This window comes from Scyliorhinus canicula, chromosome 14 (assembly GCF_902713615.1).
Source record: "Scyliorhinus canicula chromosome 14, sScyCan1.1, whole genome shotgun sequence".
In the NCBI taxonomy this organism is placed as follows: Eukaryota; Metazoa; Chordata; class Chondrichthyes; order Carcharhiniformes; family Scyliorhinidae; genus Scyliorhinus; species Scyliorhinus canicula.
In genome coordinates, this window is record NC_052159.1 from 108,149,900 (window position 1) to 108,170,821 (window position 20,922).

A 20,922-nucleotide genomic window follows, 5' to 3' on the forward strand; every position below is an offset into this window, starting at 1 on the left:
AGGTTAAAGTCCAACAGGTTTTTTCGAATCACTAGCTTTCGGAGCATAACTCCTTCCTCAGATGACTCACCCGAGGAAGGAGCTGCGCTCCGAAAGCTAGTGATTCGAAACAAACTTGTTTGACTTTAACCTGATGTTGCAAGTGTTCTTATTGTGCCCAACCCAGTCCAAAGCCGGCATCTCCACATCATGCCTATTTGAAGGATGAGATGCTGCACTAAGTTTCTGTTGAGCTTCATTAGGATAGTGTAAGAGACAAAGGACAGAGGTGGCAAAGTATGACTGGAGAGGAAAATTGAGGTAACAAGTGACTGGAAGTTCAGCATCACACATGCAGACTGAATGTCTTGTAAAGTGATCACACAATCTGCATTTGGTTTCCCAACATACAGGAAATTGCATTACTAACAGATTACAGTATAGCAAATTAAAAGTAGTACAGTAATTTGCTGTTTCATCTGGAAGGAGTGGAAAGGGGGATGAATTGGATTTTGGGAGTAATTCACCTCCTTTCTCCCCAAAGCCTGTCCACCGTTTACAAAATACAAGTCAGGAGGGTGATGTAATTTGCCCCACTTGCTTAAGTGAGTGCAGTTCCAACAACATTCAAGATAAAGCAGGCTGCTTGATCATAACCCCACCCATCACCTTGAACATTCACTCTCCCCAGTATACAGTAGTAGTGTGCACCACATGCAGTCCAAGATGCACTGCAGCAACACCCTGCCTAACAGCACTGTAGTTGTACCTACAACAGATGGATTGCAACAGTACAGGAAGGCAGGTCATTATCACCTTCTCAAGGGCAATTAGGGATGGGAAATGGGTGCTGGTCTAGCTAGTGAAGCCATCATCTCATGAACAAATAAAAAACAAGCATAGATCATTGTACTGAAGAGACACTGCCATATCTTACCAACCTAAAGATTCTGAGGAAAGGCTCTCCACCATTGCTGAAGCTACCACTAAATTAAAGCTTTAAACAATCAGCACAAGGTATTTTCAACACTCGGGAAAATATACTGTACTGATGCTTTCCCACCCTGTATAATTTACATTATATTAAAAATGACTGTCCAAATGCCAATTATTTTTCTACTCCCTTTCAGAACACGATTGTTTTGTAACGGCATGAAAATACTACAGTGAATTGACAAGTTATTTTGATAGAAGAGAACATTTTCATTGTGAATTCTAAAACTTACAGCAAAAACGTATTCAGTTTCGACAGAATTATATCTAACCTTATAGTAAAAGTAACAAAATGAAAAATAAGATAATGACATCCATTTACAAGTTGACAAGTTATAAGGGTCATTTTCCCACTTTTAGTTGCAAAGCTTTGGCTGTGATTTTTTTTTGTGCAACCCGCCATGAGATTTTGCGGCAGCAAAGGCAGCCCAAAATTGGTAATCTGCTGGATCTTCTGGTCCTGCCGTTAACAATGGGGTTTCCCGTTCAATAGACCCCTCGCTGCTGGGAAACGTGCGGCGAAGGTGCATCATTGGCAGGACTGGAAGACTCTACCAGCATTAACGGCCAGAAAATCCTGGCCATTGTGTCTAAAATGCAGCTGATTAGGATGTGATCTCCTGACAGTTTTAATACTTGTATAGGGGCGACACGGTGGCACATTGGTTAGTACTGCTGCCTCACAGCACTAGGGACCAAGGTTTGATTCTGGCCTCGGGTGACTGTGGAGTTTGCACTTTCTGCCCAAGTATGAGCGTGTTACCTCCGGGTGCTCCGGTTTCCACATACAGTCCAACAAATGTGGTTAGGTGGATTGGCCATGGTATGTTGCCGTGCGTGTTCAGGGATGTGCAGGTTAGATTAAGAGGTTATTGAGGTAGGGTGGGGAAGTGAGCTCAGGTAGAATGCTGCGGCAGAGGGTCGATGCAGACCCGATGGGTCGAATGGCCTCCTTCTGTAGGGATTTTATGATTTTAATGCGGAAATCAAATTTGATTCTTTTGAGAACATTTAAATCTCAAAAGCTACTATGGCAAAACAAAACTTATTTCTCAATCTGTTGACAGAATTCAGCAATTACTGTAGAATCTGAATTAAGTTAATGGGACCATTTACAATAATTATCATCAAACGGCATGCTTAATTAGGGGCTTTGTAATAAATTTCACAACTGACCTGTTTCTTTAACCTGAATATCTCTGACATTCACTGCATGGAATATAGCCCTTATTAACTGCAGAGGATTTTATGTTTAAAATGTCACATGCATAATCATAACTAAACGAATAAAAAAGTATTTAATCCTGTGAACACTCAATGCACATTCACAAACTACTCAATCATTAGACGTTTCAAAATTCTAAAATTATGAAAGCTGCTTACTTTTTAAAGAGCATTAGCATGACATTTTATATTTTTTGATTGAATTATAGTGGCACAAAAAAACCCAGCCAATTCATTGATACAAATGATACTAATGGACAAAATATGATACATTTCTAGCAATTTCAAAAGCAGTACAGGTGACATTCCTCTTGGTGGTTGCTCAGATTGCCTGCGGAAACTCAGTAAAATATCTCAGCTGCACATGCAAATAGGGCTTCAAAGTTACAACTGATCAAGAAAGCCTCCAAGGAATGTATGTTTTATTCAAGTATACATGCCATAAAACTATTTATGAAATTTAGTGAAGGACTGATTGCCTGTCTGAATTGTTAGTGATGGCAATAGATGGAGAAAATGCTTACCTTGCAAGATCTTTTTCATCAAAAGTACAAACAAGCCCAAATTACCAATGGTGAGAATAAAGAAAAGAATACTTCCTTAAAACTTCAGACGTCCTTGAAATCACAATATTGTCCACATGGACCTAGTTCCCAATGTAACTAGCTTGCATCACCTATTTTCCCCAAAATAAATGTAGAAATCTCAGAGGATACGTTGCAATAAAGTCTCACACTACAACTTCATGGTGCAGCACATGGTGTGAAGAACATGTTTCCACTGAACACACAAACTCCAGTGATTGCAGTTTTTTTCCATTTAAATAATACGCTGTTCTTTTCTTCTCCCTTCCAAAACAAATAACTTCACTTTTGCACGTTATACTCCATTTGCCAATGATTTGCCCACTTACTTAGCCTCCCGATATCTCTTTGCAAACTATTTGTATCCGTCTCGTAATTTGCCTTTTTTTTGTGTTGGCTGCAAATATGGCTACAGTACATCCACCTCCTTCCTCCAAGTCATTCATATATATTGTATAACAGTTGAGGTTCTAGCATTGATTCCTGTGGAATCCCACTGGTTACAAGTCACCAACTTGGAGAAGAACCCCATATCCCACTTCAAAGAATAAAGAAGAAAAGTACAGCACAGGAACGGGCCCTTCGGCCCTTCAAGCCCGTGCTGCCCGTCAAAACTAAAATCTTCTACACTTCCTGGGTTCGTATCCCTCTATTTCCATCCTATTCATTTAAAAAAATTTTTAAAAATAAATTTAGATTAGCCAATTATTTTTTCCAATTAAGGGGCATTTTGCGTGGCCAATCCACCTACTCTGCACATTTTTGGGTTGTGGGGGCGAAACCCACGCAAACACGGGGAGAATGTGCAAACTCCACACGGACAGTGACCCAGAGCCGGGATCGAACTTGGGACCTCAGCGCCATGAGGCGGTTGTGCTAACCACTAGGCCACCGTGCTGCCCTTTCCATCCTATTCATGTATTTGTCAAGAAGCCCCTTAAACGTCACTATCGTCCCTGCTTCTACCACCTCCTTCGGCAGCGAGTTCCATTCACCCACTACCCTCTGTGTAAATAAAAAATTTGCCTCGTACATCTCCTCTAAACCTCGCACCTTAAACCTATGTCCTCTAGTAATTGACCCCTCTACCCTGGGGAAAAGCCTCTGACTATCTACCCTGTCTATGCCCCTCATAAATTTGTATAGGCAATTCTCTATACGTGCCAATATACTACCTCCAACACCATGAGCTTTTATCTTATGACTTAACCTATTTTGAGGTACCAACAATATCTGTTCGGCTAATCGACCTATAGTTACACCATGTTCGTCTCCCTCCCTTTTTAAATAAGGGTGTCACATTGGCAGTTTTCCAATCCTCCAGAACTTCTCCAGTATCCAAGGGGTTTTGGAAAATTAGAACTCAATGAGCCAACATCTCTGTAGCTACTTCTTTTAAGATCCTAGCAGGCAAGCCATCAGGGACAGAGGCTTAACTGCCTTTAGACCAATTAGTTTGTCTGAAACTACTTCTCTTAGTGATGTTGATGGTATTTAATTGCTCCTCCATATTTTTCTATATTAATGGGATGTTTGAAGTATCTTCTGCCGTTAGGACTGATGCAAAATAAGTTAAACACAGTTGTTTACAACCCAAGATTCATACACTCAAAAGTGAAAATTTAATTCTATCAGGTTCCGATCACCATTTCCTAGGTGGTCTTTTACTCCAAGGTAATTCATTTAACCTGTCTCATTACCCATTACCAGATCCAAGATAGCCTGTTTTCTGATTGGTTCCATGGCATACTCCTCTGGGGAAACTATCCCTAACACGATGAAGTTGCTTTTGTAGCTATCCTTTCCAACTTGATTAACCTAATCAACAAGATGATTAAAGTCATCCATAATTATTGTTCTATTCTATTTCCATGCTCATATCATTTGTTGGCTTTACACTTTCCTAGTGTGGCTCCTGTTTGGGGGTCTATACCCCCAATGTGATGAAAGGTTAATATTCTCTCGATCGCCCACAGTAACTTTATATTTTAACTAATGGTATGTGAAATGAAATAAATATTAAACCACCACACTGACTGCAAGCACATTAAATTTAAAACATATTTTCCATTGAAATCATAACCAACTTGGTCGTACAATGAATCTTTAAGCTACAATTTTTTAAGGTTACTTATTTCAATGCTCAAAGTTGCTTGTAATAAACACTGACTACATTGGTAATACTAATCCACAAACAAGGCAAAATTGTAATTATGGTACAGCTAAAAAACAGAAAAAAGTCCATGCATAATATTTAATAGGATAAAGAATTACCAATTTCGAGGAGCACTCTTATGATCTGACAATATTCTACATGCTATTCAGAACTTGTAATTAATTCAATTTCTGTTGAACGATACCTTTGTTCCCAGAACTTTGACTGCACAGTACTGAGTTGCTATGGGGTGTAGAAGGTTGAGTTTCAACTTGAAATGATTTTCTGCTGAAAGCTTCACTGATGCACTGACCTATAAAAATAAATGACAAATAGTTCACTCATTTTATAACTCAAGTTGATCAGGTTTTCTTACCCGTTGGAAGCAATCTGCAGGAAATGCACAAATTATATGCAAGCGTGTTAATTTTTAGACATGGCTATTCGTAACGTACAGATCTACAATCTTGTCCCAAACATCTTTCATCAATGACCGTCGCTCCATCTTAAGGTCAAAAGCGGGGATGTTCAATGATAATTGTGCAATGTTCAGCATCAATTTCGATTCCTCAGATACTGAAGCATATGCAGCAAGACCAGAACAATATTCAGGACCGCATCTTTTGGCTCTGGAGGACCTGACCAAGGTGGTAGAGCCGCTGAAAGCGGGTATTGAAAAAGTAGAGCAGAGGCTCGAGTCCCAGTGTAGGGTGATATAGAAAGAGGATGAGGCGGTGGGGAAGCACGAGGAGCAGATCACCTCATTTGTTGGTGGTCGAGGTGTGGGCGATACGGGAGACCCAAAAAAGACTGAACGGGAAGGTGGAGGATTTGGAGAACCGCTCCAGAAGGCAAAATTTGAGGATCGTGGGGATGCACGAAGGCACTGAAGCAGTGGCTGGCACATATGTGGCCAAAATGTCAGAGAAGCTGACGGGGAGAGGGCTTTCGACTGGCCTCTGGAGATTGGTCCAGCACGCAGGGTGCTGATGAGGAGGCCGCAAGAGGGCGAGCCGCCAAGCCCGATGGTGGTGCGGTTGCACCGCTTCTTAGACAAAGAGAAGCATCTTCGATAGGCAAGGCAGAAGAGAGTGTACCTGCAGAGGGGAACAAGCTACGGGTGTATCAAGACCTGGGTACAGAACTAGCAAAAAAGAGTGCCGGGTCAAGGCTGCCGTCTTCAAGAAAGGGGAGAATTTTGGAGCGATGTACCCGGCCGCCTCAGGGTGACTTACCAGAATTGAGATTATTATTTTGGTACACCAGAGGAGACGATGGAGTTTGAGGGACAATGGACTGGCAGGAGAGGAGGACATTGAACTTGGAGGAGTTGCAAGGTTTTTGTTCTTGGGAAACATTTTCCCCCTTGAAATGTTCTGTTGGGTTTGGTGACTGGGGAGCATCAAGGGTGAGTTGTTTGGGATGGGGGGGGGGGGGGTTGGAGGCCTTGGGCGGCAGCTGCCATTCTAGCTGGGTGGGCTAATTAACTTGTGTAGTGAGCGGTGGTCAGGTGGTAGGGGAAGGGCATAATGTTGTTTTGTTTGGGGGCGGGGGAGGGGTGGTTGCTGACAAGGGTGTGGTGTTCTAGCGCAATTGGAAAAGGAGTGCTGACAGTGGACAACAGAGGGTGGGCCTGGAGGGGGTTCGGGATTGATGACGTCGGGGACGAAGTCAGAAGATTGCAGGTAGGACCGGAGCTCCCCAACCAGGCTGGTCACGCGAAAAGCGAGGGCTGAACGGGACAGTCAAACGGTCACGCGTGTTCACGCACCCGAGGAGTCTGAAGCAGGAAGTGGCCTTTTCACAAGAGACGCACTTAAACATAGGGGACCAGACAAGGTTAATAAAATAATCGAAAGGGCAGGTGTTAGTCTCGGAACTGGACATGAAGACGATGGGGGTGGTGTTGCGGGTGATTAAGCGGGTTGTGTTCGAAGTGGGGAAACATTGTGGTCAATTCCAGGAAGGGGGGGGGTTCCTGATGGGGAGTGGGAAGCTGGAGGGGATGCTGGTGGTCCTGGTAAACATTTATGCCCCTAATAGGCATGATGTGGATTTTTATGAGGCAGGTGTTGAGAAAGATTCCTGACCCGGACTGACTCGCACTGGTTAATCATGGGGTGGATTTTAACACTCTCATTGAGCCAGGTTTGGACCAGTTGAGCCCAAGGTCAGGGAAGGTGTTGATAGTGGCGAAGGAGCTGAAGTGGCTTATGGAGCAGATGGAGAAGAGGGGGTGGATGTTGGAGATTTGGGAGGCCTAGGGCAAAGAAATTTTCATATTCCATATACACCAGGTGTACTCCCCGATTTACTTTTTTGTGGTAGATAAGCCGTTGCTGGTGGGGATGGCCGTCTTGGGAGTATTTCAACTGCAGCACAGTGGTTAGCACAGTTGCTGCATTGCTCCAGGGTCTCAGGTTAGATTCCCTGCAGTGGTGGTTGGATGTGGGATTGTTGCCGGATGAGGTGAAGTGGCGTGCGAGCAGGTGAGGGCCGCCATCCAGGGATATGTGGAGCTTAATGACATGGCGGAGGTCATGGCCACTACCCTGTGGGAGGCACTCAAGGCGGTGGTTCAGTGGGGTTTATTTCAATTCGGGCACATAGATGGAATTCGGATTGGTATCCAAGGAGAAGGTGGGGGGACAGTTGCTCCAGGCAGGCTATATATGAGTATGAAGGCAAAGTGGGCAGGGTGTTGCCCACCAGCTGGGGAAGGAGGAGGTGGCGAGAGAGACTGGTAGTGAAGGACAGGATGGGAAGGGTGGTGCTGGTCCCAATGGGGGTAATTGAGAAATTGTAGGAGTCGGACGGTTCCTGAATGGATTGGAGTTTCATGGGTGGACGAGGAGTTGGTGCAGGGATTGGGGGCCCCTATTGGGTTGAGGGAGGTGACGGAGAGTGTGGGGGTGATGCAGGGAGGGAAGGCCCTGGGCCTTGATGGGTTCCCGTGAAATTGTACGAAATGTTTGTGGTGCTGGGGAGAGGGGACTTGGGGTCATTGCTCGTGAGGGAATGCAATGAGGCTAGAGAAAGGGGGAGACGACTCCCCCCTTCACTGTCGCAGGCATCCATATCCCTGATATTGAAAAAGGACAAGAATCCAGAGCAGTGTGGATCATAGCGTCTAATATCGTTGCTGAATGTGGATGCTAAGTTGTTGGCAAAAGTGTTGGATTCACGAATTCAAGACCTTGTCCCAGGGTTGATAAACGAGGATCAAACGGAATTTGTGAAAGGAAGACAGTTGTTGACAAAAGTGAGGAGGTTGCTTAATGTGATTATGATGCCCCTGGAGGGACAGGAAGTGGAGGTGGCAGTGGCGATGGACGCGCAGGAGGCTTTTGACCAAGTGGAGTGGGAGTATCTGTGGTAAAGTTCGGGCCGAGGTTTGTGGACTGGGTCCGGTTGCTGTATAGGGTGCCGGTCACAAGTGTGCAGACTCGGTGAGCTCGGGATATTTCGGGCTGCACCGCAGGATGAGTCTTGGTGTCCGCTCTCCCCCTTGCTTTTTGCCTTAGCTATAGAGTTACTGGTAATGGCCATTAGAGAGTCGAGGATTTGGGCTGGGGGGGCGCTGAACAAATGATTTTGCTATACGCGGATGACCTATTGTATATTTCACACTCACTGGGTGGCATTGGAAATTTTGGAGGACTTTGGCCAGTTCTGAGTACAAGTTGAACATGGGAAAGAGTGGGGTGTTCCCGATTGAGACCAGAAAGCAGGAAAGAGGTTGGGGGAGCTGTCGTTTAAGGTAGTGGGAACGAGTTTTAGGTACCTGGGCATTCAGGTGACAGGAGGTTGGGTGCAGTTGCACAAGTTAAATTTGACTTGGCTGATGGAGTAAGTGAAGGGGGACTTTAAGAGGTGGGCAGTGCTGCCATTGTCATTGGCGGGAAGGGTGCAGATAGTGAACAGTGAAGATGGCGGGACGGGTTGAGACAGTGAAGATGATGATGCTGCCAAGGCTCCGGTTTATATTTCAGAACCTCCCGAAATTTGTCCCAAAGTAGTTCTTTAAAAAAGGTTAACATGCTGATCTTTAGGTTTGTATGGGTGGGAATGACCCCGCGGGCCAAAAGGCCTTTTTTGGAGCTGGGTGAGGGGGTTGGTGTTATCAAATATAATAAACGACTACTGGCGGGCAAACATCGCTATGATTAGGAAATGGGTAGTGGGAGAGGTGTCGGTATGGGAGGGGATGGAGGCGGCCTCTTGTAGGGGAATGAGCTTGAGGGTAGGGAACGAGCTTGAGGACATTTGTTAACAGCACCTCAACCGTTCTCTCCGGCCACGCATTCCATAGCCCAATGGTGGTGTCAGACTTGTAAAGATATGGGAGCAGTGGAGGCAGCATTTGAGACTGAAGGCTGCCTCTATGTGGGCATTGATTAGTGATAATCGTCACCTGAATGCCCAGGGAACCTGTTCACAGGGGGCAGCTTTGCGAAATTAGAGGACCTGGGGAAGACTATGAGCTGCCCAGAGGGAATGGTTTCAGGTACTTGCAGGTCCGGGCTTTCATGAGGAGGAGAGAGGTGTCGTACTTTTCCGGGTTGCCGCACTTGGGGCTGCAAGACAAGGTACTGTCAAAAGGGGAGATAGGGGAGGGGAAAATGTCTGAGGTCTACAAGGAGTTGATGGATTGGGGAAGGACTTGGTGGGGGACATTAAGCAGAAGTGGGAGGAGGAATTGGGTATGGAAGTGGAGGCCAGGATGTGTGAGGAGGCCCTGCGGAGGTGAATGCGTCCTCGTCGTGTGCGAGTCGTGTGCCTTAATCAGTGTTTTTAGTAATCCACAGGGCACATGTGCTAATCACGCAGATGAGTAGGTTCTTTGAGAGAGTAGAGGACAGGTATGGGCAGTGCGTAAGGAGGCCAGTGAATATTGCCCACATGTTTTGGGCATGTCCAATGCTAAAAGGGTTCTGACAGGGGTTTGCGGATGTAATGTCTTAAGTGTTGGGGGTAAAAGTGGTCCTGAATGCAAAGGTAGTAATACATGGTGTGTTGGAAGACCTGCGAGTCCAGGGGGCGAGAGAGGCCAATGTCTTGGCCTTTGTCTCCCTCCCCAATAGCCTGGAGCCGGATTTTGCTTGGATGGAGGTACTCAGAGCTGCCGAAAGCGGGTTTATGGGTCAGCAACCTGGCAGAATTCCGGAGGCTGAAGAAGGTCAAGTTCATCCTGACGGGGTCGGCTGATGGTTTCGCTCGGAGGTCGAAGCCGTTCATTAACTTCTTTGAGGAGGATTGAGCTGTCAGTAGAAGGGGAATGGGAGGTGGGGCAGGGGAGATATAAGGCGGTTAAAATGCGAAGGCAAGATGGGATAAGTGAAATGAATGAAATGAAAATCGCTTGTCACAAGTAGGCTTCAAATGAAGTTACTGTGAAAAGCCCATAGTCGCCACATTCCGGCGCCTGTTCAGGGAGGCTGGTACGGGAATTGAACCGTGCTGCTGGCCTCCTTTCAAATCCAGCAATTTAGCCGTGTGCTAAACCAGCCCCAGAGTGGACATAGAGGGGGGGAAAGGTTTGTGTTGATTATTTATTATGTTGTATAATTTTGCTTCTGCTTTCATTTGTTGTTTGTTTATGCAAATTCCTGGATAAAAATATATATTTGTTTAAACTCAGGAATTTAAGGAATAACTGCTTTTCTTGGCAGTTTCAAAATCAGAAGCAACTATCAGCTCTACTTAGAATTACAAAAGGATCAAAGGAAATTCTACCGTTGCATTCCACAGCCCTGCAGAATATCAATATTGTGTGCTGAATAAATATTCAGAGAAAGGCTGAAGCGTTTTTTCTTCATCCATTTCCACTAATATGAGGATTACATTTCGGTAAATGGTGAATCAAAGTATTATGATATTCCATTACAGTAACAGCTATATAAAATGTGTGCCAACCACGAGACCATCTGAGGCCGAATTAAATGAGTATACTATTTTACATGATATAATCCCGCTGCCACAAAACAGTTCATCCTCCATCTTTAAAAAAAAATATTTTTATTCTCCATTTTCACATTGTCTTCAGAACTTACACCCCACCAACAAGCAGTAAACGGTAACAAATACCAAGTCAATCCCCTTAACAACAACGATCCCATTCTCCCACCACCCCAAACAATGGCTCACTGACAATGTAAGCATCAAATAAAACAAACCCTTCCACGGTGGGAAACAAAGGGGAAAAAAAGAAAAAGGAATCATGAATTGCCAATGGTCCCCATTGCCCTATAGAGTCCACCCCCCCTAACATTCAATTCCACCCAATTCCCAAAAGAGTACCCCCAACTTTCCACCCTGGCTAGACTCAGCGGAACCTGTTCTGCCAGGCACCGATGGCCACAGCCGCTCCCCCCACCTCACTCCGGTTCACTGGCCGGCTTAAACCGGCCAGCATGGAGGCCCCTGCCCGGGTCTCTTTCCCCCTTGCCCGGTCGCAGGAAAATCAAGAAATCCCCTTTAGCACACAAACCCTGCATACACACCCAAGCCCCAAAGAACCATCATTGCAAGTGAAAATCCCATCTCTTCCCTTGTCCAAATATATACAACGTTGGGTCATTTAGCGCATACACCAGCATGCAGTGAAAAAATTAAGTTACACGAGGCTACATCGGTACATGATCATTTTTCAATTCAGCCACAGTCCTTCTGCCTTTGCAAACTCCTCCACTGCTTCCGTTATCCCAAAATGAAAGTCCTTGGATTTGTAGGTCATCCTCAACTTAGCTGGGTATACTATGCAGCACTGTACCTTACTGATGTACAGTGCCTTCTTCAACCGGCTGAAGGCAGCCCGCCTCCTCGCCAGCTTCACACGGCTGAAGGCAGCCCGCCTCCTCACCAGCTCCACCGTAAAGTCCTGATATATGTGTATACCAGCTTCAGCCCACTGCACCACCTGCTTCTGCTTTGCCCAGCACAGGACCATCTCCTTCACACTGTATCTACGAAAACACAGTCACTACCCTTGGGGGCTCACTCTCCTTTGGTCCAGGTCTCCATGACTGATGAGCCCGATTCAGTTCATATCGGGAGTGATCATCAACTTCCCCAAATAGCTTCACCAACATCGTGGCAAAATACTTAGTCGGCCTCAGGCCTTCCACTCCTTCGGGCAGACCCACAATCCTCAGATTCTGTCGTCTGGATCTGTTTTCCAAGTCGTCCATTTTGGCTCGCAGACTCCACTTCCACATCTCCTTCCCCATCGATGTAAGTTGATCACTGTGCTGCAATAATGTCTCTTCCATGTCCTTCAGCGCCTCACCTTTCTCCCGCACCTCCGCAACTGCATTCAATACCGCTGCCCTCACCGAGGCAATCGCCTCCTCCACCAGCACTTTCAATATCGCCCCCATCTCCTTCCTCATCACCTCCATGTGTTTTGTGAACTGCCTGTCGAGTTCCACGACCGTCACTGTGGTCATTTCTTCAGTCGTGGGCAATGAGGCCTCCCCTGGTGCCCCAGCCTCCACTTTTCTTGCCATCCCCGCGATGACCTTTCCACTCCCCGACGGACTTTTAGCCGCTTTTTTCACGGCCATTTTTTTTTTTTTTCGACATTTCGCTTCACTGTGCCTTCCCTCTGCTTTTGCCACCTCCGTTGCCTCGGGGATCGGGCGTTAAACCCCAGAAAATGCCGTTCCCGAGTGGGAGCCCTCCAATGTGCAGCTGCCTCCCACTCACCGTCACCGGAAGCCGCCATTCATCCTCCACCTTATTGTGAGCTAGGACACAGGACATTTACCTCGCTAATGCATAAAGATGGAAACAGCATTGAAGTGAGCTGAAACATGATGCTTGCAACTCTATGACCTGGTTTTAAATACCCTCATCTCTCCCAAAACGATGCAAGCGAAACACTGACACAAGTACTCAATGCAGTTCATTCCCAATATTTCACAAAATAATACATCAGCTGCATAGGATGGTTGACATGAAAAGCAAAATTCTCAGATGCACGAAAGATGGTTTTGAGACTGATGAGAAGATAAATGTTTGGACAGGACACGGGATCCATTATTCTGCATCAAAAACAAATTTCTTCTGATCTTTAAGTGTTTAGCGCCAATATGGAAAATAAATCCAATTTAATTGAATTTTCTTGATTACAAAAACACCACCACTCACTTTGAGCAGGGAGAACACAACTCAGAGAAAATTACTATATGAGCCTCATTTAGTTTCCATTTTCCTTCTTGATCATGATGCAATACATTCTAATTAGCTTTATGTCCATCTGCATTAATAGATTTAATCAAAACAGAGCACAGGCATCTGTCAAAAGCAAATCCGCAAGCAGTTTAGAAAATTTCGGCACTCTTGTTTCAACATTAATTATAATTTCTATGTTAATGACTTGTGATGCAAAAGCCATAACAAAATTACTTTTTAAAAATTCATTGTTTCTTAGATAATATTGTATTTAAAATTTCTAATAAACAAGAAACAACATTCAGGATAAGATTCTGAGAGTTGTGACAATGCACAACACATCCAAAATACTTCCACAATGACACCATCACTTAAAATTGACAAGTTACATTCTTAAAAGACATTTACTGATCCCGAATGGAGCAAGTTCCAATAATTACAATACTTTTGACACTTACGTTGCTTTCTGCAAACTCGACCTTCACGTCATCCTTGCTTGCATTCTTGATCATTATTGTGACGATAACGTGAGAATCTGTCTGATACCAATCATGTCTAAAGTAAAAAGAATGTTTAAATTAATGTTGTAAAATAATCAAATTATTTAACAGTTGAAGGAGATGAAAGTAGCCAGTTAATTTCTATTTCAATTCCCTGCCAATGATAGAAGCGCTATTGGTAATCACAGTATGCCAGCTTAACTGTACACATACATTTAACTAATAACTAGCATGGTAAATTAGTTAGAAGATGAACACCATGATAACAGCAGTTAATCATGCTTTCATCCAGTGTGCAACGTAGAATTTGAAGCATTACCACAATTCATTTAAATTTGCTTCTGTGCTACAATAACTGAATGTCAACAAAGTTTCAACTATTCACGTTTCTGATGGAATGGCCACACAAATCCAATAATAACTCAAGTTAAACAATCTCAATTTTATTAAAAAGAATTCCATGTTCAAAGATTTAAATTCAAAGAAATAAAACACTAAATAGCAACTATTGAAATAGAGCCTGCAAGTTGCCAAGCAATCGACCACTGCTGATGAAGAAACTACATTTTCCTTTTGCGATCAACATGAATTCTCAGATATGCATCACTGAAGTGGATGCCTCCATTCAGGACATAGTTATTCCTGTTCAAATAGGATCTTTGAAGAGATTCATTGAAGTGGAATATAAACCAATTTGTAATCTATACTAATCTCATTCATCATAAACGGTTTCCCAATTTGTCCTTACAGGCATGCCAAACATAAAAGCCTGATTATAAACAACTTTTTCTTCTCCTGTGCGAAGCCATTTAGAAAGGAACTATGAAGCAGAGTAGCAACACATCAGGTTAAAATTGCAGTTTTTGTAGAGACTTAATTTTGTGAAACAGATCAGACAAATGCAGCATAATTAGGAATTTTGAATTGCTACATACATGCCTATTATTTACAAAACTAATCAATAAAGATGCTATTTAAAGGAAACAAACATACACTATACAGTGAATATAGCAGGAACAGAGAGGGTTACAATACTTGTTGAAAAACGGCAAGGGCATTACAACATGTATAACTGAACACATTTACATAAAGCATAACATTAAAGATGATGTATTTGGCAGCATAAGCTTATTCATTTGAATGTATAACACAGAGTGTTTCATAGTCAATGAATGCTATACATTAATTTTTACAGAATCACATATTCAAAAAAACCAATGGAAGTCCCACAACCCTATCTGATTTTTTTTCCCCCTATTCTTCCATGGGATGAGAGTATTGCTTGCTGGTAATGTCAGCATTCATTGCCCATACTTTATTGGCCTGGAGTTGGTGCTTTTCTTGAACTGCGACAGTGCACATGCAGGTACTCCAGAGCTACGAGGGAATGAGTTCCAGGATTCTGATCAGCTACATTAAAGGAACCGCAATATATTTTCAAGTCAGGATGGTGGCTTGGAAGGAAGCCTGCAGGTGGTCATGATTAGGTCTACCTGTTGCTCTTGTCCTTCTCAGTCAGCCACTGTCAAGTCGGGGGCACGACGCACGGGTGGGTCGCGGGCGGGTGTCGGAAGGTCGCGTAGCAGTTTTGCGCATGCGCAACGATGAGTGGGCACACATGCGCAGTGCGGACGCAATTTTTTCACATGGTAAAAAGGCCACTCGCAGCCACCATAGTTAAAAGCCGGCTGCTGCTCGCACAACCCAGTGCGGAAGTGCTCGGTTCTACTGAATTAATTCTAAGCTAAGGCCGAGTTTCCCCCCACGAGCACCATCGGACCCACCCACAGAGATCCACCGCAATGGCCTCCACCTCGGACCTCGCCTATATCTACAGCACGCTCATCCCGCACAACGATGAAGTCACCGTCACTGAAGACAAACCCAATGCCCTGAATAAAACAGCTGGTGTGACCATTGAGCTTTTCTGGCCCAGTCTGTTTGCCAAGGCATTGGCCAATATTGACATCAAAAGTCTGATCTGCAATGTTGGTGCTGGTAGCAATGCCCGAGCACTGCAGCAGTTGTTTCCACCGCTGCCCCTGTTGCAGCTGAAGATAAAAAGGAAGAAAAGAAACAGGAAGAATCTGACGATGACATGGGCTTTGGTCTCTTTGATTAAACGTGCCATGCAGCAACATTGTTAAAATTTACAAAAAATAAATAAAGATTGAATATAAAAGCCGGCTGCTGCGGCTGAAGACTGCGAATTTGCGCAATCGGAGACGCAGAAGATTTTTTAAAAAATTCTATGTAATCTTCCTGCCTGAGGGAGGCAGAGAGCAGGTCACGGCAATCCGAACGTCGCCATCACGTGCTTTGGGCGCAATTAAGATTCCTCCATTTTGTCAGCAGCAAACAAGGGAAGAGAAAATGGTGGGTCGCACAGGGCGGCTGGCGTGGGTCGCACAGGGCGGCCAGTTGGTAAAAATGGGTCCCGGGAAAAAGAAGTTTGAAAAACACTGTTCTGAGTGGATGAGGTCCTGGGATTGGAAAGTTTGCTTGAAGAGTTAGCTCATAGCTCCAGGGTCCCAGGTTCGATTCCGGCTTGGGTCACTGTCTGTACGGAGTCTGCATGTTCTCCCCGTGTGTGCGTGGGTTTCCTCCGGGTGCTCTGGTTTCCTCCCACAGTCCAAAGATGTGCGGGTTAGGTGGATTGGCCATGTTAAATTGTCCTTAGTGTCCAAAATTGCCCTTAGTGTTGGGTAGTGTTACTGGGTTATGGGGATAGGGTGGATGTGTAGACTTGGATAGGGTACTCTTTCCAAGAGCCAGTTCAGACTCGATGGGTCGAATGGCCTCCTTCTGCACTGTAAATTCTATGAAAATACTATGATGGGGCTGACTCCAACTAACGGAGCATTTTCCCATGATTCCGATTGACTTTAATTTTACTAGAGCTCCTTAATGCCACACCGGTCAAATGTTCTCTTGAGGTAAAGGGCAGTCATCCTAACCTAACCTCTCGGATTCAGTTTGTTTGTCTACATTTGGAACAGAGTTGGAATGAAGAGCGAAGGAGCCTAATCTGAGCATCTGTGAGGTTAATGTTGAGGTGCCGCTTGATAGCACTGTTTACACAATCTTCCAACATATTGCTAAGTGAGAGTAGAATAATGGGGGAATAAATGAACGATTGGATTTGTCCTGCATTTTGTGAACAGGATATACGTAGGTAATTTTCCACTTTGTCAGGTAGATGTCAGTGTTGCAGCTGTACTGGGCAAGTTTAATAAGAGGTGAAGTTAGTTTTAGGGCCAAACTCTTCAACACGATAGGAGGACATTCTCGGGGTCAATCACCTTTGCAGCATTCATTGAGCTCAGCTGTTTTTTCTTTAATGGGGATTGAATTGAATTAATAGAAAACTGGTTTCAGGGATGGCAATGAACAGGTGAGAGGCATCATCCACTTCTGGCCAAAGGTAGTTGCAAACACATCAGTCTTGTCTTTTCGACTCATGTGCTGTCCTCCACCATCGTTTAAGATGGATATGTTTATGGAGTCGCCTCCCTCCACCTCCATTAAATGTTTAATTACCCAGCACAGTTCATGATTAGTCGTAGTATTGCAGTACTTTCCACCTCTCTCCGTACATAGAATGTTCAACAGCTGAAAAGTTGGCATCTCATTTTGGGTATGGCTAGTGCTGCTCATGGCAAGCTCCCCCACAACCCTCTTCAAACCAGGATTTACCTGGTTTGATGGAAATGGTAGGTACCAATATGCTGCTCCTTGGGATTACAGATTGTGATGGATGTTGAAGTTTCCCACTGAAGAGTACATTCTCTGCCCTTGCTACCTTCAATGCTTTTCCAATTATTGTTCAACAAGGGCCTCACGGTAGCATGGTGGTTAGCATCAATGCTTCACAGCTCCAGGGTCCCAGGTTCGATTCCCGGCTGGGTCACTGTCTGTGTGGAGTCTGCACGTCCTCCCCGTGTGTGCGTGGGTTTCCTCCGGGTGCTCCGGTTTCCTCCCACAGTCCAAAGATGTGCGGGTTAGGTGGATTGGCCGCGCTAAATTGCCCATAGTGTAAGGTTAATGGGGGGATTGTTGGGTTACGGGTATACGGGTTACGTGGGTTAAGTAGGGTGATCATTGCTCGGCACAACATCGAGGGCCGAAGGGCCTGTTCTGTGCTGTACTGTTCTATGTTCTAAGGATAAATCCAGATTTATCAGCTAAGCGAGGGCAGCAGGTGGTAATCTGCCAACATGGGAGGTTCATTTTTCCATGTATGGCTTGATGCCTTGAGGCTTCATGTGATCTGGAGTAAATGTTCAGGACTCTCAGGGTTCCCCCTCCTGACTGTATACCAGTGTCATGGCACTGTTGGGTCTACCTTGTTGGTGAGCCAGATCATACCCAGGGATGGCAATGGAGAAGATACTCAGCTGGTCTTGCAGCATCTGTAGCGACAGAAAGTTAACCCCAAGGAAGGATCGGTTTCTATTATTTTCTGTTTCTTTCAGTTTTTCAGCATCCACAGTGTTTTGCTTGTGTTGTAATGGTGATGGAGGTGGCTGGAAAGTGCAATCATATTTGCAGAATATCACATTGTTTTGAGACAGCTCTCAGTGTGCTTATAACTATACATCTAACTTACAACTTGATCGCGCTCCTAAAAAAACCCATTTGAAAAGCTGTAAGCTTTTTAAAAAAGCAAGATTGCAGCATTAAGACTGATGCATCAAACATATTAAAGATTTACAACAGACAAGTATGTCACCAAACAAATTTGACTGTTCGGTTTTGCAAACATTTACACTATGCACTGAACATTACATTAAATATAGGCTATACATATTTGCCAATGTAAGAGGGTTCAAGATGAACAAAAGGGTGAATTAGCAATAACATACCACAACATTTTAGAGCTAACCTAGGTTGCATCCTAACACAAGTAGGCCCCTACAAGCTCCAGATGCACCAATTTGAGTAAGATTAGGAAGTCTTAATCGATCAATAAACACTAGCAAAATGGAATGAACAGTCCATGGTACAGTAATTTTGTCTAGAAGCAGAGGAGAATATCTTCCACACAGATAAATTTCAGGGCTGTGCCAACCTTGCCTTTTATACCTCAATTTTAATCATGGGGCAGCAAAGTAAGCTTTCATAATGATGTGGTTCTGGAACAATAAATTGACAAGACAAAAAATGCAAAGTTTATTCACAATTCTAACTAGGTCACTCACTTTTACGCTTGTGCCTACCATTCAAACTTGATTACCATTGTTGATGACCATTGTTGATGCATTCCCATCTCTAAATCATATTTTTTATTTCATGCCATAAAACTAGTCAGTCATTCTTCAAATTCACAAGGTTTAATTTTTATGCACGGAATGTCCTCCATGATTATAAAAAGATAGAGGTTATGAATTTTACATGATTTTCTACTTTTCTACCGTAATTATAAAGGTTGAAATGGAGAAGTGATTAACATTTAATTTACAACATTCTCAAAAGAAAATCTGAGTTTTTATTTCTGGTACAGAAACTAAACTTCACAAGTGCATTTTGTGCAGAAACGATCCCACCACTTTATGGAAATTTAGCACTAATCAAACTAAATTTCTCATTAGTAGTTTTTTCGATCAATCTTCCAAACAATAGTGCTCCTTCTTTGCTCTGATCAAAGCTGGCTGTCGATATTTTGAGGTTTGACAAAGATGGGAAATCACCAATCTCAGTTGTCAATTGAACCATATTCCAAGACTATCTTATAAGGGACTAATGATTGAACAACTAGGAGAACTTTCCTGGGGATACGCAACATTGTCTCAAGGTACAAGTGCTTATCCTAGCACAAACACGTGAATGGAAAGGTAATGGATAACTTACAAGTACTTAACATAGTTAATGAAAGACAGAATTTTATTTCCTCAAGTTATAAGTTTGTATGGGGAACATCTGACAAGACACCATGTGCAGCTTCATGACCGTCATCCTAATCCACTCACCATGCGATCAATCACTTTCCTTCAGTTTGTCAGAAGGTCAGTACAAGGTCCTTGCTATCCACAAGTTCATTATGAATGATTGTACTGACATCCTCTTGCCTTGGCCTGAAACGTAACTCCATGGGTGTTCCTTGCAAAACCTTCCCACGTGGTTACACATTGCATCATCTGCCCTGACCAAAACCCTACACAGTCAGCATAGACCTCATCACCCCATAGTTTGGTTTCTTTCCCTACTCCTCTTATACCCCTTCCTGCATAAAGCAGTTTGACCTTTTCAACATTTCATCTCAAATCGTTGTAGTCTGCTTCCCTCCCCAAGCTCAACCACACGTTTTACAAGATATTCTTCCCATCTTTATCCTTCAACTGCTACACTGATTACCTCGGCACCTCAATAACTTTCACCTTCATTGCAGCTCCTTTTGTACAATCTCTCCTGGATTCACCAGTTTTCCATTCTCTCTGAACCTCAAAAATTTCATTCATATTCGCAGGTATCCACTTGGCTGGTCATCTACTCATACTTTCGGATGACAGTGGCTTCCATTACCGATGAGGCTATTTCTGATCACTTCCTTATATTCTTCAGCACCTGCAGCCCCACCTTTCTGCACTGCCCCAGGAAAAAAATCTCTTAAGTTACTGACAAATTTCAACTGGTAGGCTCAAATTTCTCGGTGTGTCCATTCGTCAAATCTCTTCACCATATTAATTTATTCCTACACTATTTCCACCCTTGATGCCCTCAAACCAAGAGATCCAAGTCCACCTTCCATCCCTGATTTTCACAGGAGACCAAGTTGACGATACATCACGATTGTCTTCAACGGTTCAGTTCCATTAAAATCCCTTTACTCAGGGCCCAGTCAATGTCCTCCCCCCTAATGTCTCTTTGCTATGCTATGAACAACCTTTTGCTGCACATGATCCCTTTAAGATTGCTGCATGGTCTTTAAGCATGTCTTTTTGTTCCCTACATAGCACATTCCAGATGACTACACAACCATGCATCTCAGACAACCATGCATCTCAGACGGAAGGTTGATTCCAGTCTTTGCTATTTAACTGCATCCCAGATCATCTCTAGTAATTCTCTTCCTACCCCTGCAGTATCACCTCCATAGAACACAAACTTTCAGCCTCAGTTACAAACTTAAAATACAGCAGAGTCTGGAAATCCGAAATAAAACTATTCAGCAGGTCAGGCAGCAGGCGAGAGCAACAGTTAATATTTCTGGTCAGTTAACTTTTCCAGTTCAGATGAAAGGTAAGAGATGGAGTCAATTTAAACAGGTACAGAAGCAGGGAAAGGGAGGAGGAAAAAAGGAAGATCTGGGATG

General features: G+C 43.9%; 1 protein-coding gene across 5 annotated transcripts in view; it reads right to left on the reverse strand.

Annotated features, from left to right (window-relative positions):
* Positions 1–20,922, reverse strand: part of sugt1 (SGT1 homolog, MIS12 kinetochore complex assembly cochaperone) — a 141,917-nt gene that overhangs the window by 37,206 nt on the left and 83,789 nt on the right. For all 5 annotated transcript variants that reach the window (XM_038817717.1, XM_038817716.1, XM_038817718.1 and 2 more), the window contains 2 exons: positions 13,569–13,665; positions 5,141–5,248 (listed from right to left, as the gene is read on the reverse strand). In XM_038817717.1, the coding sequence (XP_038673645.1) occupies positions 5,141–5,248; positions 13,569–13,665 (205 nt within the window). The remainder of the gene's footprint in view (positions 1–5,140; positions 5,249–13,568; positions 13,666–20,922) is intronic.